Here is a 22,708-nt window from a genome sequence, read left to right on the forward strand (position 1 = left end):
GAAACCAGTTAAGGACCTGGTCTGAGATGCCGATGTGAGCCAGGCATTCAAGGAGAATGGTGTGGTCTACCAGGTCAAAAGCGCTGCTCAGGTCAAGTTGTATGATTAAGGCACTTGAGCCCTGACTGAAGAGCGTGTGGAGGTGGTCGAGAAGGGAAGCTAAGATGGTTTCCGTGCTGTGTTCTGTGCGAAAGCCTGATTGAAAGTCGCTGAGTATGTTAAATTTATCTAGGTATGCAGAGAGTTCTGCCTTTACCAGCCCCTCCGCAATTTTGGTGAATAAGGGGATACTGGCGATCGGTCTATAGTTAGATGGGGAATTGGGTGGTTCATTCGCATTTTTTATAATAGGGGTGATCATAATATGGCCTTGCTCAGACGGGAAGTTTCCTGAGGATAATAGAAAATTAACCCATGTCATCATTTTTGCTTTGAAGCAGGGGGGTGCCGTTTTCATGATATTTGGTGGGCATGTGTCCAATTTGCAATGGGAGTGTGTATATTTGTTGTAGTATGAGTTGAAGGTTTGCCAGTCGATTACTGCGAATTGTTTCCAACAGAGGTCAGCTCTGGCTCCTAGGTCTGGGTTTGATAAGTAGATGTCTGGGAGAATGGGGAACACACACACACACACACACACACACAATATAATCGTATTAACAACACATAATGGTTAACCACAAAATTAAACTACACAAAGCACACTATATGCTTCTCAATATCAATTCTTACCAAAACACAGATAACTCCATGCAAATACAGGACCAAAAACGTCAGAGAGAAGGCTTCCGGTTCAGGCGCAGGACACACGTAGGAGCCTCTGCCCATGGCTTTGTACATTGCAGCACTGAGAAAGAGGGAGCCAGCCTGAAGACAACGCCTCATCGATTGCACTGTGGACCGGCGGCTGAAGAGCACTGTCTGGGGCCCGATGCACGTGCCGGCCCTGTGGACCGGCAGGAAATTTCTGCGGACTGGCACCGGTCCATGGACCGGCAGTTGAAGAACACTGCATTACACAACCTTAACAGTGGACTTCTCCCCCTCCCCTTCCCCTCCCCCCACACATACAGACACAAATCAAATATTCAGTATTACCCTCAGGAGTAGCAACATTGTTTCCAATGCTGCAAGCAGCACCATCTTCTCAGCTGTGAGTTCCATCTTCCTCTGGAACCACATATTACTATTCCTACTTCTATAGCACTATCAAACGTACTCAGCACTATACAGAATCATAAAGAAGACAGTCTTTGCTCGAAAGAGCTTACAATCTAAACAGACAAACAGGATGTCATGGATTCATTTAAGGGGAATGGTTAATCTGCTGGGCAGTGGGAAGTAGGGTTATGAATTGAAGGCTATATAAAAAGGTGGGGTTTCAGTCTACTTTTAAACAAGGTAAGGGAAGGGGCTTGGCGGACAAACTCAGGTAATTTATTCCAGGCATAGGAGGCAGCTAGATGAAAGGAACGAAGTCTGGAATTGGCAGTGGAGGAGAAGGATACAGCTAAGAGCAGCTGATCTGAGGAACAGAGTTCTCTGGGAGGTGTATAAGGAAAGAGGAGAGATATTGAGGGGCAGCAGAATGAACACACTTGTAGGTCATCAATAGGAGCTTGAATTGTATGCCGAGGCAGATAGGGAGCCAGTGAAGTGATTTTTAAAAAATCATTTATTTATAATTTTTCAAAAACATTATAAGAAAACAAACTTCTCGTTACAGAAATACAAGAAAAATAAATTTTTCTAGGTATACAACTTAACAAATATAAAGTATAATTGAATCTCCTTCCTTACACCCCAAATGGCGGGGGAAGTTTAGCTCAAAAGTAAGAGAAGTACATTTATTAACTTAAGAGAAATATAAAAGGAAAGGCAATAACGCAAGTTTGCTATCTCTATTTAACCACTGCGTCAACTTCAGGCTATCTTTATCAGCTCCAGAAATGACTTTAGTTGGTCAGGAAGAAAAATACATATTTAATTTGTGCATACTTTATAACACACATACAGGGGTAAGCTAATAGGAAAGAGGCCCCCAAAGATATTACTTCTTGTCTCAAGGACAAGAACTGTTTCCTTCATTCCTACGTTGTCTTAGAGACATCTAAGTATGCCCATATTATTTTACCATAAAATAAAGTATTTGACAACTTGAAGTATTGTTTCATAAATGAGCCCAAGTCCTGTTGAAAAACAAAGGATATCAATAATGTTCTTATTGCTGATTCTGAAATTGATTTCAAAAATATTTCTGCTATTCTTGAGGAATCTATTTCTGCTATTCTTGATATCTGTGAGGATTGGACATTTTTTTCTTCCATGATCTCTGGGGTAAGCGAGGACGTTGAGGAGGTAGGTGCCCTCACACTTCCCTTTCTTTTAGTATGCGGCATTCTTGAAAAAAAATGGAGCGATCTTAACACCACCAAGTTAGCGCCACCATCTTCGCCAGTGTAGTGATTTAAGGAGAGCGGTGAATGAGTGTAGTGAGGTTGGTAGAAGATGAGTTATGCAGCAGAGTTTTGCACAGATTGCAGGGGGGGGGGAGAGGCGGCACTGCGGGAGACCAGTTAGTAGTAGATTGCAGTAATCTAAGTGTGAGGTTATGAGAGTGTGGACAAGGGTCTGGATAGTGTGCTCAGAGAGGAAGGGGTAAATTTTGGTGATGTTGTAGAGATAGAAGCGACAGGCCTTAGCAGCTTGTTTGATGTGCGTCAGAATCGAAGATGTCTTCAAGGTTGAAAGCAGAGGAGACTAGAATAATGACAGTATTATTTATCGAGATGGAGGAGGAGGAAAGAGGAGCAGGTCAGTCTTGGGACTTTTTAGTTTTAGATGAAGGCAGGACATCCAGGCAGCAATGTCAGCCAAGCAGGCAGAGACTTTTTCTTGAACTTAGGTGGCAATTCAGGTGTAGAGAGGTAGATCTGGGAGTCAGCAGCATATAGGTGATACTTGAAGCCATTGGAAGAGGTGTAGAGAGAGAAAAGAAGAGGTCCTAAGACAAGACATTTGGGGTACTCCAACCACTAGCAGGATAGCAGCAGAAGAAGACCCACCAACACATACACTAACGGTGCGATGGGAGAGATAGAAGGCAAACCAGGAGAGGACAAATTCATGGAATCCAAGCGAGGATAGCATATCGAGGAGTAAGCTGTGATTAACAGTATCAAAGGCTGCAGACAGTCCAAGAAGAATGAGAATTGAGTAAAGGCCCTTAGATCTGGCCATGAACAAGACACAATAGACTTTGGTGTAGGCAGTCTCTGTGGAGTATTGGAGGCAAAAGCAAGATTGTAGAGGATCAAGAATCTGTCTAGTTGAAAGGAAGTCCAGGCAGCGATGGAAAACAGCACGCTCGAGTAGCTTGGATAGGACCAGAAGAAAGGAGACATGGAGATAGTTGGACGGGCAGGTGGGGTCTAGCGAAGGTTTTTTGAAAAGCGGCTTAACCAACGCATGTTTGAAGGCAGTGGGGACAGTTGTGGAAATGGATAGATTAAGAATATGGCAGATGGGAGGATAACAGTATGTGAGATGGAGTTAAGTAGAGGGGTGGGAATAGGGTCTGAGGGGCATGTAGTAGGCTTGGCTGGACAGAAGTTGTGCAGTTTCTTCCTCTCTGATTTTAGAGAAGGAAGAAAAGTCACCGGTAGTTGACGGAAGGTCAAGAGGGTGGGATCAGGCAAAGGGAGCTTCCTGAGTTGTTTGGATGAAGGATGAAGGAGGGGTCGGAGGTGGGGTTGCTTTGAGGAGGGAGTTCAGTGTGGCAAAGAGATGAAGGGGATTGGAAGAAAGGGAGTTAGCTAGTTGGATGTAGTAGTCTTGTGTGGCCCGTGTAAGCACAGACTTAAAGGAGGTCAGCCTAAATTTAAAGTGAAGAAAATCAGCAAGTGTGTGAGATTTGAGCCAAAGGCGTTCGGCACAGTGGGTACAGGAATGTAAGTAACAGATACTGGGAGTGAGCCAAGGTTGAGGTTTGGTATGCCTGACAGAGCGGGAACTGAAGGAGCAAGGGTGTTCAGAGCAGAAGAGAGAATAGAGTTGTAAGACGAGACAGCCTCGTGGACAGACTTGGGTATTTATTTTTTATTTATTTAAAAAATTTCTTACTTGCTGCATCCTGCAATTCTAAGCGAGTTACAAAATACACTCATAACTAAATATAGTTGAGGCAAGGAGAGGTGAAACAGTGGATGAGATCGTGGAAGTATCGAGGGCTTGAAGATTTCAAAACCTGGTGAGTGTGCGTAATTGTGAAGAATATCAGATGATGATCAGAGATGGGGAGTAGTGAGGTAGGGAAGTTAGAGAGAGAGCAGTTAGAGAAAAAGACAAGATCAAGACAGTGGCCATCCCGGTGAGTGGGGATAGTGGAGCATAGCTGGAGTTCAAATGAGGAGGTTAAGGCATGAAACTTTTAAGCATACATGTCAATGGGATCATCAGGATGAAAGTTAAAATCTTCAAGAATGAGGGAGGGAGAAGATGAATCAAGGAAGCCTGAAAGCCAGGAGTCAAGTTCAGTGAGAAAGGAGGAAGGGGACTTGTTGGGGGGGGACAATAAATGACCGCTATCCAAAGAGGGTGAATAGGCAGACGGAGTGTGTGGTGCAGTAATTGGATCTACAGCCTCAGCACCCTGGGGTTGTGAGTTCAAACCCTGAGCTGCTCCTTGTGACCCTGGGCAAGTCACTCAGTCCTCCATAGCCCCAGGTACGTTAGATAGATTGTGAGCCCACCGGGACAGATAAGAAAGCACTTGAGTACCTGATTGTAAAGCCACTTAGATAAGCTTGAAACTTGACTTTGAATGAAGAAAGGCTGTGGGATTAAGGAGGGAGAGGAAGTTGGAAGCTGCAAGAAGGGGAGAGAAAAGTCCAACACCTCCACCTCAACCAGTAGGACGAAGTCTATGGGAGAAATGGTAACTACCATGGGAGAGGGCAGTAGCTGCAGTGGAGTCCTCAGGGCAAATCCATGTTTCAGTTAGAACAAGCAGGTGGAAGGACTGGGAGATAGAGGTCATGAATGTAGGGCAGTTTGTTGAAGGCAGAATGAGCATCCACAGGGCACATGACAAAGGGAGAGTGGAGGATTGAAGGAGAGGAATAGGTATAAAGTTAGGGCAGCTACACATGTGGGGAAGCAGATGGCGTGGAGGTCCTGGGTTTGGATTTATATCCCTGGCAGTGAGCAGAAGAAGGAGTAAGAGAGTATGCCGAAGCAAAGGGGAATAATGATGGCAATGATGAAGATGGGTGGGGCTCAAAGAGAGAGGAGATAGATGAATGGAAGACAGAGAATGCTTGAGCTTGTGTGCTGTGAATAAGGTAGATGACAAGATGGCTGATGAGGTGATAGGAAAAGAAGAAGGATAGTGAGGACTCGTGGTATGGAGAGGAGAGGGAAAGGGAGTAAGATTGGGTAGAGTGAGTATGAGAAGCAGAAAGTGAATTGGATCCATAAGGAGAGGAACAGAGAAAGGAAATAGAAATATACAAGAAATGAGGCAGTGAGAATAGTGAGGTGCCCTCAGGAGATGTATGGCTCATGCCGCCCTGAGAGGGTTCAGATTAAATAGATAGCAAGGCTAGTCAGGTCACCTGTGCTTACTTGGGTGGGGCTACAGTCAGCCAGTCAGAGGCAGCGGGGGAGGGCCTAGAAGAAGACTGCAAGAGAGATGGGGAATAGAGAGATGAATCTGTTGTCCTTCCAGTTGTTGGAGGAAAGATGAGGCCATTCAGGACAGAGGCCCAGTTATGACAGTACATCACCAGTTCCCCACAGCCTCGCCAATTTCTACTACTACTTCTTATTTCTATAGTGCTACTAGATGGTTGCAGCACTGAATACTAAACACTGCCCTGCCTATATATTTTCATAAGTACTACAGTTGTGTAGTACCAGTGTAGTAGCACCTTATATCCATTTTTCAATATAATAATAGTTTATTTTTATATACCGCCAAACCATTAGTTCATGGCGGTTCACAATAATAATGCACTGGGCATTGGAAATACAAAGTCATAAGGCATAATTCAGAATAATAAAACATTAAGCAAAGAAGTTTTTTCAGCATCATAAAACTATTAAAAATATAAATTTTTGCACTTCAATTTCAAATAATCAAAAAATCAAATAGGAAAATAGATGGGTTTATAGAATAAAGATTATCATCAATTCTGTATTTCATCTCACATACCCTTCCCCCCTCAACTGATTATGACTGGGGTCGCCATACAACAAATCAGTATACAGGTCCTGGACCTGATGGGCCGCTGCGTGAGCAGACTGCTGGGCAACATGGACCTCTGGTCTGACCCAGCAGAGGCACTGCTTATGATCTTATGTTCTTAATTGGAATAGACTCAATTACAGTTTTTGGTGGAATTCGTTGTGTCACATATATAAAATGGAAAGAACAATAGCCATACAAAAAGGGAATTATAATAAATTTAAAGAAATTTGGGGGCCATTGACAAATTATTGTAATGAATAGATGCCATTTTTCCCTTAATAGTACAAATGTATGAGTGAGGGAAGGGAGAGGGTAGTTTTTTTGTTTTTCATTAATAGTAGAATTGGTAAGAGAGAATTCAATATATGATATACGTGTTTTGTATGTATAAAGATGAGGGAGGGGGGTAAACATTATTAATTTGATTATTGCAGAATATCAAGTGTTATATCCAAGTTAAAATGTTGTTTTTTATGATGCACTTGCTATAAGATATAAAAATGAATAAAGAATATTAAAAAAATAAAAAATTTCTGTATTTCTTATTTTTTAAATTGATAAGTAATAGTATAGAATCTAAAATGGGAAGAAAGATAAGATGGTATTAAACCAAATAAGATCTTAAAGCAAATACAGTAAAATTTGAATAATACTTTAGCTTCAAATGGCAACCAGTGAAATTTTTGGTAATATAAGCTGATATGATCATGTTTTTTAAAATTAAAGATCAGACGAACTGTTGTATTTTGTATTATTCTCAATCGACTGATTGTTTTTTTTATAAGAAACTAAGTAAATAATGTTGCAATAATCTAATACTGAAAGAATTGACGATTGAACCAAAATTTTAAAAGACATATAGTCAAAATATTTCCTAATAGTGCGCAACTTCCAAAGGATAATAAAACATTTCATAATCAATAAATCTGTATGAACTTTAAATGATAATGAACAATCTAATGTAACACCTAATATTTTTAAAATAGAGACTAAGGGATAATTTTGACCATTTAAGTAAAGTGTTGTTTTAGTAAGTTTTTCATTAGGGCTATCAAGGAAGAACTAAATGGCCTGCCTCAGGAGCCCCAAACCGAATGTTCAACTACCTGAGTGGTGCGACCCACTGCAAATGAAACACCCCATTCAAGCACGAACCCCGGCAACGATACCATACTAGTCTCTGCACACGTAAACAGCTTTAAAAAAAACCCCAAAACCAAGTACAGTATTGCTGCCAAGATCCATACCCAAATGAGGTGTCCCACCCACAACATGCCACACCATTCAAGCAACTGAACACTCTTTTTGGTGGAATTCACTTTGTCACATTTTTAAAATGGAAAGAGCAATTGCTGTATAGAAAGGTAATTATAACAACTTTATAAAGATCTGGGGGCCATTAGAGAATTATTGTAATGAATGAACATCGTTTTCCTTTCTGATGAATACATGTATTTTATTGGGGGGGAGGGGGGAAATTGGATGATTAATATTTTTATTTAATGATTAGATTTCTGTATGTATTATGAAAATTTTCATTGAAGAATTGTTGGGTGGGGGAAAGGGTTATAATTTCTACTTTAATGGATTATATATATAAGAATGTCAAGTGCTGTATATTTTTTTAGTAATGTAATGTTTTAATATTAACCACTTGCTTGTCAGTTTTAAAATGAATAAAGAATTAAAAAAAATATATATATATAAAATTAAAAAAAAGCAACCGAACGCTCAGTTCAAGGCTCCCGAGGCAGGCCATTTAGGCCAAAACACATGCGTGTCAAGCCATCGCACAGACCTCCATTATCAATCACATTGAATAAACTGCACACCAACACCTCTCGAAATCTCCACTGTGGTTTCCTCATTCATCTTAGCTAGGTAGCCATTTTAGGCTGCAGAATGCCAAAGTAGGTGTGGCCAATGCCAAAAGTGCTGTTAGGTGGGCTAGAATGGCTACCTAGTCATGATTCACAGCAAGAGATGCGGCTGAAATGTAAGCCTGGAAAACCCTGGCTTACATTTCAGAGCAGATATTCCCAATTTTCATCCTCAAAACCTGTTGCAAAACCCCTGTCTCCTAGTCCTGTATATATTTGTTTTCTAATGCTCCTATTATTTAAGCACTATATTCTAATTATTTTTCAAAACTTTATTTCTTTCCAAAAATATTGTTTTGAATATGTTAAAATTTTTCTATTTCAGATTCAGATGTCCTCTCTTTTGATGGGAATGATCTGATCTCCTACCGCTTTAAGGGGAAAGCAAACCGTACCCTGACAGACCTCATATCTTTCAACTTCAGGACTCTAGAAAAAGATGGACTCCTCATGCATGCTGAAGGATCTCAGGGTGACTACATAATGGCAGAACTGCGGAAAGCACAACTGGTCTTCCACATCAGTCTAGGCAAGCTCAAAACTTGATCTTATTTGGGACACATGAATGTTAACTAAAAGCAAGTCACATTATACAAAACCCCACCCTAAATTTGGGGTCCCCAAGTCTTGTCCACTATTGCCAGCTGTTTCCGGACTGACGTCTTTCCTTCCCCGATCCTCCTCCCAGGGCGAGAAAAAGAAAGAGAGAAGCCGAGTCAGCACCCCGTTGCGGCCAGAGCCGGTTCCGATCCCGAAGCGTAGAATTTCTCCTTATTTTCGGTTCAGTGTTTTAGTGTTCACTGTTTTTAGAATAGTGTAATTTTAATTTTGCTAACAATTTGAATGTAGGCCCCTCTTGATCTTGAGGCCCTAGGCTGAAGCCTAGTTAGCCTATATGAAAATCCGGCCCTGGGCATCAGGCCGCCCGGTGGTATAAATTAATTTCTGAATTCTTGAATAAAAAACCAAAAAATAGTCTTAGGGACATTTGGAGCATCGAGATAAAGCAATATAGTTCTGCATGAATGTACACTTGTTGTTGTAATTTTTGAAAATGAATAAAGATTAAAAAAAAAAAAAAACAAAGACCCCATACCGTCACAATATCCCCAAGGGCCTCCCAGCTGGACCCCCAAGGATATACCCAAGAACCCCAATCACTCAGAAGGAGACTCCCCATCCTCACCCCTCCCCAGCCACTCCACTCACCACCATACAGCCCCACATACATACCAGAAATACAGTCAGTAAGCCCCCCACTATCTCCGAACTTCATAACGAACCCCCACAGCCCCCCCACCTCCTAAAAAAAACAAAAGTGCCCCAGCTCCCACCTCCCCACCCGCAAAAAGAGAAGACCATTCCCACCCCCACCCCCCTAGCAATCTCCCTGCCATGCAGACGGAGCAGTCTGCATGGCCAGAACAATGTCCAGTACAACAGGCATAGGAATTCTTGGATTCTTGCCCAGAAATAGCTAAGAAGAAAAAAAAAAAAAAAATTCTAAATTGAATCAGGTTGGGCAGACTGGATGGACCATTCGGGTCTTTATCTGCCGTCATCTACTATGTTACTATGAATTCAATGTCCAACACCCAAAAAGCCCAGAATCCCCCAATGCAGCACAGGAGGGGAGTCCCAGTAAGTCCTCATAAACTGCAGTAATGGAGGAACAAAAATAGAACGAGAAAACAAAACAGAAAAACAGTCTGAAAAGTCACAGGCATGTGTGGATCAACCAAATGAACAGGTCACCTCCATAAAGGGCAACGAGCCCCTGAGCAGTAGGGCAAGCCGCAGAAGTCGTGGCAAACATAAGGTCCAAAGCCACCCATCCACAGGTGTCTGGGGGGGCAACTCGGGGCGCCCTCGGAAGCAAGAACTGGCAGGGCCAAACCCCCAGTCCCCTAGCTCAGCCACAGGTTAAGTCCAGGACGACTAGGCCCCAGGGCCCCAGAGCCCGGCCAGCCAAAGAGCGGCTAAGGGGCCGGCATCCGCGGAGCCAAGGTACAGACATAGGCCTGCAGGTCTTCCCGGGTTTCACACATCTTCGGGCAGCCGGTCTCCATGAAGCGCATCCTAGCCGGGAACTGGACCACAAACTGAAGGCCCTGATTGCGCAGCTCGGAGCAATAGGACACCAAAGCGCGCCGCTTCGCAGCAACCTCCACTGACTAGTCATTAAACTGAAGAAGTTTATTTTCGCTATGCTCCAGTTGGCCCTTCTTACGATAAAGCGCCATCAGCTGAGCCTTGTCGGCGAAGTTGAGGAGCTGGGCTTAAACAGGGCGAGGTCGGCCATCTCCATCTCTGCGGGGTCCCAGGTGGTGTACACACTCCTCCAAAATTTTTGTGCCCGGGAGCGGAAAGCCCACGGCCTCCGGGAGCTATCGCTCCACCAGGTCTCTCAACTTCTCCTCGCGGAGGGTCTCCGCAAGCCCCACCAGCCTGATGTTATTTCGGCAGCCTCTGTTCCCCTGATCCTCGAGGGGGGCATGCAAGGTGGAGCAGCGTGCCTCCACTGCCAAGAGCTGCTTCTCCATGATGTCAGAGCGGCCCTCCTGCACGGTGATTCGTGTCTCCGCCGTCTGCAAGCGTTGACCCTGAGGCTTCAGGCTATCGCGGATATCATCGACTGTGGCCTGGAGCTTGGTAAGGCGCTCGTTGATGGCTGCAGAGATATTCTTTGTGAGCTCATGTACCGCATCCTCCTGCAATAAGACCTTCGGCAGGGAGGAAGGCGCAGAAGCCATCTTGGGTGCCCCATGAATTTTCTGAGCCCTTGCAGGTCGCGGGGTCTTTATGGCCATAACTTCCCCCAACCCGCACAGATTGGATCGCCAGCAGTCTTGTTGCACTCCTAAAGCGGTACGCTCCTGCCAGAGAGAAAGAGGGAGCGGGGACAGGCAATAGAAAAGAGAATAAAGCAAAAAATAGACACGAGGGGAGCGGAGCTGTAGGAAGGAGCCGCCACCTAGCTCTGTGTCATTACTTGACCCCCGGCCTTATTTTTTTTTTTTTTAATCAGCTTCTACTTATTCCTCTCCTTCACCTTTGAGTCTCACAATGCCACTTTTGCACTTCTTCCTATCACTAATATATGTAAAAAAAATGTCTTGTCTCCCCGTTTTACCGTGTCAGCTATTTTTTCTTCCATATGCATCTTTGCTTTCCTGACTACAAGACCAGCCTTTCTTAACTTTTCCAGATATTTTTGCCTATCTTCCTCTTTCTGCTATCTTTTGTAGTTTATGAAAGCTAACCTCTTGTTCCTTAACTTCTCAGCTACTACTTTTGAGAACCAAAGCAGCCTTCTTTTCCTCTTACTTTTATTTGCCTCACAAAAAGGTTTGTCGCCCTTACAATTGCTCCTTTCAGTTTTGCCCACCGCATTTCCACTCCTTCCAGATGTTCCCATCCAGACAATAATTCCTTGACGTAAAACTCCATCCGAACAAAGTTAGGTTTTTAAAGTCTAGAACATGGTTGCCCAAGTCCAGTCCTCGTGATCTTCTGGCAAGCCAGGTTTTGTGGATATCTACAATGAATATACATGAGAGAGATTTGCCTGCACTGCCTTCTTGGTATGCAAATCTCTCTCAAGCATGTTCATTGTGGATATCCAGGAAACCTGGCCTGCTAGTTGATCTCGAGGACCAGACTTGGGTAGCCCTGGTCTAGAACCTTTGTTTTTGAATGAGCCCTCTCTATACCAATCTTAATATTAAACTGTTGCATGCAGTGATCACTGGATGCCACACACGGCGGCAATCTATCTTTTCCGTTACAGCTCCTCAAACATGGAATGCCCTTCCAATTTATTTAAGAGAGGAAAAAAACTTGGAAAAATTTAAGAGCAAACTCAAGGGTTTTCTTTTTAAAGATGTATTCAATGACTAAATGAATTGTTTATGACTCTCATTTTATCTTTATATCTTTTGATAGTTTTCTCTTTCCCTTTCCTATTGTTTTTAACCTTAATTGTTTTTCTTTATAATCAGATTGTATTTCTTTCCCAGCCTTTCCTTGTGTTTTATTATGTTTGTATAAGTTGGGTTTTTATTATGTTTAGTAGATTTAGTTTTTTTGTTAGTTACGTTTGTTTCCCCTAACTCTGTAATTTTTATCGATTTGTACATCGCCTAGAATTTGGAATAGGTGATTAATCAAATTCTATAATAAACTTGAAATTTGAAAATTGCAACATTAGAAACACTTTCCCCCTTTGTAAGCACTAAGTCCAGTATGACCCCATCTCGTGTGGGTTCCATTACCAACTGCTGGAACAGTTCTCCTTGTAGAGAATCCAGGATCTCCCTACTTCTAGAGGACTCTGCAATGGAGATACCCCAATCAACATCCGGCATATTAAAATCACTTATTAGCAAGACTTTCCCCTTTTTTAGATATATTCTGAATGTCTACTATTAAATCTCTATCTACTTCTGTCTGTGAAGGAGGCCTGTATATCACACCAATGTAAATATATACACAATTCCCTCTTTCCAAATTGATCTACAGTGCCTCTTCCTTGCCCTGCAGATCCTGCAATTGTGTGGCTTTAATATGTTCTTTAACATATAACGCCACTCCTCCTTTTCTTCCTACCCTGAACAGATTATAGCCCGGTATAACTACATCCCATTCTCTGTGAACCATGTCTCTGTGATTGCAACTATATCTAACTCCTTTTCTTTCATCACAGCTTCTAGATCCAGAATCTTGTTTCCCATACTTCGAGCATTAGTATATACTGCTTTCCAGACAATGTCCCCTTTTCCCATCTGTGTAGAGGTATTAAGTGATTTATTTACCTGAGGGCTTATACTACCCGGGAGCTTTGATCACCCTGTCCCATCACTTCTAGTTTAAAGCCCTCTTTAGTAGATTAGCCAGCCTGCTGGTAAAGACCCCTTTTTTGATAGATGCACGCCATTGCTACTTAGCATCCCTTGGAAGACCATCCCATGGTCTAGGAAGCCAAAATGTTTTTGACGACACCGTGCACGTAGCCAAGCATTCATCTCCAGGATGCGAGCTTCTCTGCCCTGGTCTTTACCCTCGACAAGCAGAATGAACGAGAATACTACCTATGCACCTAACTGCTTCACCTTCTCTCCCAGAGCCACAAAGTCACTTTTGACATGTTCGCAGGGGAACCTGGCAGTATTTTTAGTGCCAATGTGGATGAGCAGCATCAGATAGTAGTCATCAGGCTTGATGAGTCTCGGCAAGCTCTCTGTAACATCTCATATTTACATCTCTTATTTTCTGCTGTGTTTTAATTATTCTTCTGCTTGCCTTTTCTTTTTGAAGGGAAATTGAATGTAGGGACCAATTTTTGTGTTTCTGTTTCATTTGCAGCCTTGTACATGCAGGAACTATCAGTGTGTGAATCTGAGCTGTCTGAAGTAGAGCAGGTAAAATTATCATGACCAATCCTTTTTTCCATCTCCCTCCCCCATTTTAGGCAGCAGTCCAGTGCATGCCACAGAAGGCCTCACTACTGTCACTCTCGGGAGCCTCCTGGATGATCAGCACTGGCATGCTGTGAGAATTCAGCGGTATGGACGAGATGTGAATTTAACCTTAGATGGGCAAATTAAGCGCTTCCGCTGCAAAGGTGATTTTGTTCATCTGGACTTAGACAATGAGGTACTTCAATTTCAATTTATGTATTGTTTTCCTTAAAGGGAAGGTCTTGCAGATATCATGTTTACTTTTTCTATTTATCATCACAAGCACACTTTTTATTTAGTTTTGCCTTGTTTTAAAAACATTTGCAGTTTGTAGAAGTGTACCTTTTGTCCCCACCTTCTTAAGGTAGCAGCACAAGGGGCCCACATCGCATTGATCATGTTTTCATTGCAGTAAAAATAATTGGATGTAATGAAGGAGGAAGATGGCAAACAGTACATGCAGTATAGGTACATAATCCTTTGTCCGAAATTCCAAAAACTGAAAAGCTCCAAAAGTTTTGGTGCTGAAAGTTCCCCAGTGTGACAAACGCTCAACTACACATGAGCATTGTGTCTCTCCTTTCTCAGCACTTCTACAAGTCTGATGTTCCTATGCCAGTAATCTTCAACACGCGTCTCCCAGTATCCTCCACTGAGGCCTTCAAACAGTTGGCTGAAATGATCTTCAAATCTTGTAAATGTGTTAATTTCAATCTTCTCATTTGATTTATTAACTGCAAACAATCTCTTAAGTGTGGTGCTCAGGTGTCTCATTTATGGAATGCGTTACTGTTGACAATCCAAAATAAAGTGAGCTTAAAATATATTATCCCAGGACAAGCAGGCAGCATATTCTCACATGTGGGTGACTTCATCCACATATCCCCGGTATGGATGGTCTCAAGTGCATCGCCACTTTAAGAACTTTAGAAAGTTCACAACCAACCGCACTGCACATGCGCGATTGCCTTCCCACCTGGCGGTTCAATGTTTTCCGTGGAGCTGTTCAGTTGAGCCATTGAATGTTCGATAACTGTTTTGTGCTTGCCTTCCTGCTCGTGCATAAATTTCTCTTTTTCTTTTAATAATTTTTTCTTATCCCAGGACAAGCAGGCAGGTATTCTCACTAGTGGGTGATGTCATCCGACAGAGCCCCGACACGGACATCTTGAAAGCATGTCTTGCTTGAAGAAACTTAGAAGTTTCGAGATGCCCGCACCGCGCATGCGCCAGTGCCTTCCCGCCCGATGTACCGGGCGTGTCTCCTCAGTTCTTTTCTTTCCGCGGAGCTGAGAAGTTTGTACTTCATTCTGCGCTGACTGAAATTCAGTTTTTTGCCTTCTAATTACCGCGTTTTTGTTTCTTTCTTTGAGTTTATTTCAAGTTTACTTTATTTTTCGATGTTCAAGATGGAGACTGCCAAGGACATCTCTACTACTGCGGCTGTTGAAGTTTCACCGGTCCGTTCGAAACCTGCATCGACGACTCCTGCATCGAGCATCGTGAAGCCTGCATCGTTCACACCGGCTTCAGCATCGTGTTCAGCATCGGCGCCTGCTTCCGTCTCCTCGGTTCAGGTACCGCCTTCCACTGTTCCTCCGGTGGTCATCAAAGTGCCTAAAGCTAGCAAGCAGAAGCACTTGGCCACAAAGGAACGCGAAGACCATACTGGAGGACCCCCTTTCAGTGCGGATCCCTCCATATCGGCTTCGCTTCGTTCCCTGCTCGAAGCTCAATTTGTCGAGCTTATGCGCACTATGGGACCCCGGCTTATCGCCAACATTCACGGTGAACTCCCGACCCCGGTTTCCGAGGGCGGTCCGCCCCCTCCCCCTCCTCCTCGTCGTTCAATTTCTTTACTCGACGAGGGGGATCGGCGGAGGGCAGCGGAATCCTCCAGGAGGGCTTCCCTTCCTGAAATGCCACCTTTGGAGCCCATCACGCCTCCACGCCAACAGGGGGCTAGAACGGCTCCTGATAATCGTAGTCCTGGGCATACTGCATCGCAGGAGGAGTTCTTCCGCACTCCATACCAGACCTGGGTGGCGCTGCGTGAATCCGCATCTCTGCCACCTTTACGGTCCACTGCATCGAGCCCTATCCATTCCTTTGAGGCTTCGAAGGACCACTCGATGCATAGAAGATCTCGTTCTCCGTCCCGTCACCGGGAGGAGCATCGATCTCGACACTCTTCTCGGCACTCCTCACGTCATTCACAGGTGTCCCCGCAGAAGAAGATGCAGCGTTTGGGATACTCCTCGTCGGATTTGTCCCAGCCGGAAGGGCCGGAGTATGAGGAACCATCTACCTCTTATTCTCCCTGCCGATCTCAGCTCTCCCTGGACCCGGAGGCTTCCACGTCTTCTAGCCCGTCTCGTCGGCCGGCCTTGGCGGACCAATTGTCTTTCTCCTCCTTTCTCCGACAAATGGCGGATGACTTGGATGTGACTTTGGACACTGGGTCAAAATATTCTAAAGAGTATTTGGACACCATGCATTTACCTCACCCTCCGGCGGAGACACTTCGGCTTCCTCTACACAAGCTGTTGGACCAGACTTTCATGCGCTGTTTTGAGACACCGTATTCCTTACCTGCAGTACCCAGTAAACTGGATGCTCGATACCGCATCGTTCACCACAAGGGGTTTGAGGGAGCTCAACTTTCTCATCAGTCCCTTCTAGTCGAGTCCTCTCTCAAACGTTCTCATCCCTCCCAAGTCTATGCTTCCGTTCCTCCGGGCAGAGAGGGGAGAACGATGGATAAGTTTGGTAGACGTATCTATCAGAACTCGATGATGGCGACTCGAGTGCTCAACTACAACTTTTTCTTCTCTTCATACTTGGATTTTTTCTTGCCGGTGCTCCGCAAGTTCACTCCTTTCATCGATGCTCAGGCTCGTTTCCAGTTTGAAGAGGTGGTGGCGACCCTGTCCCAATTACGCCTTCAACTGATGCAATCCTCCTACGATGCCTTTGAGCTCTCGGCTCGAGCGGCGGCATGTTCGGTTGCCATGCGTCGCCTGGCATGGCTTCGAACCATCGATATGGATCCGAACCTCCAGGATAGACTTGCAAATGTACCTTGTGCAGGAGCGGATCTATTTGATGAATCTATCGAAACTGTTACTAAAAAGCTGTCGGACCATGAAAAGTCTTTTCAGTCTATTCTACGTCCTAAACCGAAACCTCAGCAGTCTCGTCCATCTAGGCCGCCTCAGATTTACCAGCGGCGTTATCAACCGAGACAGACTCCTCCTGCGAGACAGCCTGCAAAGAGACAGCCTCCACAAAAGGCTCAGCAGAAGCCTCAGATGCCGGCTGCACCCAAGGCTACTCAGCCTTTTTGACTCTCTTCCAGGGAGCATAACCGACGTTCTGTCTTCCCCTGTTTTTCCCATAGGGGGTCGTCTCCATCATTTTTGTCATCGATGGGAGTCAATCACCACAGACCTTTGGGTCCTTACCATCGTAAGAGAGGGATACTCTCTTCACTTCCAGCAGGTCCCCCCGGACCACCCTCCAAGAGAGTATCCTTCCAACTTAACGCAGACTGCTCTTCTTCTCCAGGAGGCTCAGGCTTTGCTTCGGCTGCGAGCCGTCGAACCGGTCCCGTTAGAACAGCAAAACCAGGGGTTTTACTCCCGGTATTTCCTGGTTCCGAAGAAGACGGGCGATCTGCGGCCCATTTTGGACCTTCGAGTCCTCAACAAGTTTTTGGTCAAGGAGCGGTTCCGTATGCTGACCCTTGCCTCTCTCTATCCCCTCCTCGAGCAGAATGATTGGTTATGCTCTCTGGACCTCAAGGAGGCCTACACTCACATCCCGATTCATCCGGCCTCCCGCAAGTTCCTCAGATTTCGGGTGGGACATCTACATCTGCAGTATCGAGTGCTTCCATTTGGCCTTTCCTCTTCGCCCAGAGTCTTCACGAAGTGTCTGGTGGTGGTGGCCGCTGCACTCCGGAATATGGGTCTCCAGGTGTTTCCATACCTCGACGACTGGCTCATCAAGGCCCCGTCGGCCCCAGAGGTCATTTCGGCGACCTTGACTACAATTTGTTTTCTGCAGAACTTGGGCTTCGAGATCAACTTTCCCAAGTCACATCTTCAGCCCACCCAGACTCTCCCCTTCATCGGGGCGGTCCTGGATACCATCCAACTTCGAGCGTTCCTTCCTCCTCAGCGCATGGATGCTCTTCTTCTACTCTGCCAATCGGTGTCTTCTCGCCCGTCCATCTCAGCGAGACACATGATGGTCCTCTTGGGTCACATGGCATCCACAGTTCATGTGACGCCTTTTGCCAGACTTCATCTCAGAATTCCTCAATGGACCTTGGCATCTCAGTGGACTCAGGTGTCCGACCCGTTGTCCCGCCACATTGTAGTCACTCCTGCTCTACGGCAGTCTCTTCTCTGGTGGATGACCTCTTCGAATCTATCCAGAGGTTTGCTGTTTCACTCTCCTCCCCACCAGAAAGTCCTCACGACCGATTCATCGAACTATGCATGGGGAGCTCATCTGGATGGTCTTCGCACTCAGGGGTTCTGGACCAGTGCGGAAAGACTACATCAAATCAATCTTCTGGAGCTCAGAGCCATCTTCAATGCTCTTCAGGCTTTTCAACATCTGCTTCACGACATGGTGGTCCTGATTCGCACCGACAATCAGGTCGCCATGTATTATGTAAACAAGCAAGGGGACACGGGTTCGGCCTCCCTCTGCCAGGAAGCTCTTCGAGTCTGGGATTGGGCGGTCCGCCACAACACTTTCCTCAGGGCTGTCTACATTCAGGGGAAAGACAATGTCTTGGCAGACAAATTGAGTCGTCTTCTCCAACCTCACGAATGGACACTCAATTCCAAACCCCTTCATCAGATCTTTGCACAGTGGGGGGACACCTCAGATAGACCTCTTTGCAGCCCCCCACAACTTCAAGCTGCCTCAGTTTTGCTCCAGGATCTACACTCCTCTCCGCCTCGAGGCAGACGCTTTTCTGCTGGATTGGGGGAATCGCTTCCTATATGTGTTTCCTCCTTTTCCTCTCATTCAGAAGACTCTGGTCAAGTTGAGATCAGACCATGCCACCATGATTCTAATTGCTCCTCGGTGGCCCAGACAACCTTGGTTCTCCCTTCTACTTCAACTCAGCAGCAGGGAACCCATACTTCTTCCAGTGTTTCCTTCACTACTCACTCAACATCAAGGTTCACTACTTCATCCCACTCTGCAGTCCCTCCACCTGACAGCTTGGTTCCTTTCAACATAACTCCCCACCAGTTTTCTCAAGCAGTGAGGGAGGTCTTGGAGGCTTCTAGGAAGCCTGCTACTCGACAATGCTACTCCCAAAAATGGACTAGATTCTCCTCCTGGTGTATTTCCAATGCCACGGAACCTCAGCGAGCTTCCCTTTCGTCTGTATTGGACTACCTTCTACACCTATCTCAGTCTGGTCTCAAGTCTACCTCCATTCGAGTCCACCTGAGTGCTATTGTGGCTTTCCATCAGCCTCTACAAGGGAAACCTTTGTCTGCTCATCCTGTGGTTTCCAAATTTATGAAAGGTCTTTTTCATGTCAACCCTCCTATCAAACCGCCTCCTGTGGTTTGGGATCTCAATGTTGTCCTATCTCGTCTCATGAAGCCTCCGTTTGAACCTCTCAACAAGGCTCCACTTAAGTATCTCACCTGGAAGGTGGTTTTTCTGGTGGCCCTCACGTCTGCTCGCCGCGTCAGTGAGCTTCAGGCCCTAGTGGTGGATCCACCGTTCACTGTATTCCATCATGACAAGGTGGTCCTTCGTACTCATCCGAAATTCCTGCCTAAAGTGGTCTCTGAATTTCACATCAACCAATCCATCGTGCTTCCAGTGTTCTTTCCAAAGCCTCATTCTCATCCTGGGGAAGCTGCTTTGCACACTCTGGACTGTAAACGTGCTTTAGCTTTCTACTTGGAGCGCACAAAGCCTCACAGAACTGCTCCTCAACTTTTCGTCTCCTTTGATCCAAACAAGTTGGGACGACCTGTATCGAAGCGCACCATCTCTAACTGGATGGCGGCTTGTATCTCTTCCTGCTATGCCCAGGCTGGATTATCACTTCCCTGTAAGGTCACAGCCCATAGGGTCAGAGCAATGGCAGCCTCTATAGCCTTCCTCAGATCGACACCGATTGAGGAGATTTGTAAGGCTGCCACTTGGTCTTCGGTTCATACATTCACCTCTCATTATTGTCTGGACACTTTTTCCAGACGGGATGGACAGTTTGGCCAAACAGTGTTACAAAATTTATTCTCTTGAAATTGCCAACTCTCCCACCATCCCATTGGGGTTAGCTTGGAGGTCACCCACTAGTGAGAATACCTGCCTGCTTGTCCTGGGATAAAGCAATGTTACTTACCGTAACAGTTGTTATCCAGGGACAGCAGGCAGCTATTCTCACGTCCCACCCACCTCCCCTGGGTTGGCTTCTCAGGCTAGCTACCTGAACTGAGGAGACACGCCCGGTACATCGGGCGGGAAGGCACTGGCGCATGCGCGGTGCGGGCATCTCGAAACTTCTAAGTTTCTTCAAGCAAGACATGCTTTCAAGATGTCCGTGTCGGGGCTCTGTCGGATGACATCACCCACTAGTGAGAATAGCTGCCTGCTGTCCCTGGATAACAACTGTTACGGTAAGTAACATTGCTTTCTAGTAACCCCCTCTCCCCCAAACAATAAAAAGTCTTTCTTTCTTTTCTTTTTTTCGTGCTCTTCGCAGCTTGGCCTTTTCTCCCTCCTCATCCTCTCGCTTTCGATGTGGCCGAGGCTGTCTTTCCTAATTTCTTGTCCTGACCGTTAACCGGATTTAAGAAGTGTGGCAGGTGTCAGGTGCCAGCGAACTATTTCGGTGACAGACCTGCACGGTTGGTTTATACAGTGCTTAGGACCTGAACACTGTATCGACTCGTGCACTCGCTGTTTGGAGTCAATTGGACTTTCTGGTAATGTGTTAAAATGGTTTCAGAGTTTTTTGAGCAAACGATCATACCGAGTTTATAGTGATAATAAACAATCCTTCAATTGGGTAAACAGGGTTCCCCTCTATCCTCTACACTGTTTAACATTTACCTAGCCTCATTGGGAAACTTATTATAAAGTTTAAAAGTCAAATTTTATATCTATGCTGACGACATCACTATAGTGTTTCCCCTAAGAAACCTGACCGCTGAGACGAAGAATCACCTGACATATTGAATTATGGATGGCCGAATTCAAATTGAAACTCAACTCAGAAAAAAACAAATTTTTTTCTGGCTAGTCCGAATGATAAAATCAAAGAATCATCAATTTCTTTGAATGGACAGGACTTTCCTATTGTCGATTCCATAAAAATTCTGGGAGTGACTCTGGACCGTTACCTCACTCTAGATGTAAACATGGAATTATTGGTTAGAAAAGGCTTCTCGACATTATGGAAACTAAGAACCATTAGAAAATACTTTGATGCAGCATCATTTCATTTACTGGTGCAATCTTCCATTTTAAGCATGCTCGACTATTATAACATCATTTATTTGGGATCTTTCAAGAAAACCATTCAAAGACTCCGAATTATTCAAAATTCAGCAATCAGATTTATTTTTGGTTTAAAAAAATGGGAACATATAACTCCCTATTACCAAAAACTTTATTGGCTGCCCCTGGAAGCAAGAGTTTTGTTCAAGTTTGCTTGTCTTTGTTTCAAATCAATTCTTGGTTTGGCTCCTCATCCTACCTAAGTTTTAGAAAACTAGTAAAAAAGAGCTGGTTAAACCGATTTGTAACATAAGAACTCTTAATAAGCCTTTATCTCCTTACTCGGTCTACATGTACTCGACGACTTTACATTGTAACTATTTCTCTGATTGTCCAGCTCTTACTGTGAACCGCCTCGAACTTTCATGGCTTTGGCGGTATATAAGAATAAAGTTATTATTATTATTATTAATAAAGAAACGCACCTTAAAAAGCCGCTTTCTTCAGCAAAAACAACTGTTCGGTGCCATGATTTTAAGAGAAAATGGGATATTCACGTGGGATCTCTAGGGGAATAAAAGTCAGGGAGTGGGTCATTAGTGTGGGCAGACTTGATGGGCTGAGGCCCTTTTCTGCCATCAATTTCTATGTTTCTATGTTTCTATGATGGAAGAAGTTCAATCTTCAACTTCTCGGGCATTGACTTCAAAGGTATCAGAAGCAAAGGCACCGTGTTCCGCGACACTGCCTGTAAAGGTACCGTATTCTATGGCACTGCCAGTAAAGGTACCGTCTTCCAAGGTGCCACGACCTTCCTCAGCACCCACCGCCTTCTACTCCGAGTCGCAACTCACTCCTTCAGGTAAGCCAGTGAGGAAGTCACCAGTCTTCCAGATGAGATTGTCCAGTCATGCCGGCCAAACGATGACCCTTTGTGTGACTCGCTTCAAAATCTAGGGATTTCTCCTTTGCGGAGTCATTCTCTTTGGAGCGAGTTGCAGCACTAATGGTACCAGTGTCAAAGCCAAAAGTAACAGTGCCTTCTAGGGAGCAAGTAGTGGTATTGATGGTACTGGTGACAATGCCACATGTACTGGTGGCTACTTTGAAAAAACAATTTGAACAGTTCTTTCGGGCAGAGTATGGCCATTTATTCCATCTTCTAACACTGGTGCCGAATCTGCCGGTACTGGCCCAATCTGAGCGTACCAATACCAGGGATGACGGTACCAGTACTTAGTCTTTGGTGCCATCTCTTGGACTTCGGCACCGTCTGTCATCCAGGTATGCATCCAAGTCGACTGCTTCTAGCTCCAGCTCTTCCAAGCCTTCTCCTCGACGCTCTTATTCGAATAAGTCCAAGCACGTCTCTGCTAAGCATTCGGAGAAGCGTAAACATCGGACCCCTTCTCCTTCCCAGGATCTGTACTGGGGACGTAAGAGGCATAGATCTCATTCAACAGTTGTGGACTCTGACCTCCATGTTCAATCTTCTCTTGGTGCTTCTCCTTCAACAACAGAAGTTGATGACTCTCCTGAGTGTTCACCACCTCTATCTCCTAAAGATTCTCAAAGAGTCTCTTTTTCTCATTTCATCAGACAACTTGGTAAAAAGCCATGTCTCTCAA

General features: G+C 44.9%; 1 protein-coding gene across 2 annotated transcripts in view; it reads left to right on the forward strand.

Moving 5' to 3' along the window:
* The window catches only part of CNTNAP1 (contactin associated protein 1), a 412,393-nt gene that overhangs the window by 58,016 nt on the left and 331,669 nt on the right, over positions 1-22,708 (forward strand). For both annotated transcript variants that reach the window (XR_004536808.1, XM_033918597.1), the window contains exons 5-6: positions 8,456-8,659; positions 13,601-13,785. Coding sequence is in view for 1 of the 2 variants with exons in the window: in XM_033918597.1 (XP_033774488.1) it covers positions 8,456-8,659; positions 13,601-13,785 (389 nt within the window). In the remaining variant the exon portion in view is untranslated. The remainder of the gene's footprint in view (positions 1-8,455; positions 8,660-13,600; positions 13,786-22,708) is intronic.

Source organism: Geotrypetes seraphini, chromosome 13, assembly GCF_902459505.1.
Source record: "Geotrypetes seraphini chromosome 13, aGeoSer1.1, whole genome shotgun sequence".
Taxonomy (NCBI): Eukaryota; Metazoa; Chordata; class Amphibia; order Gymnophiona; family Dermophiidae; genus Geotrypetes; species Geotrypetes seraphini.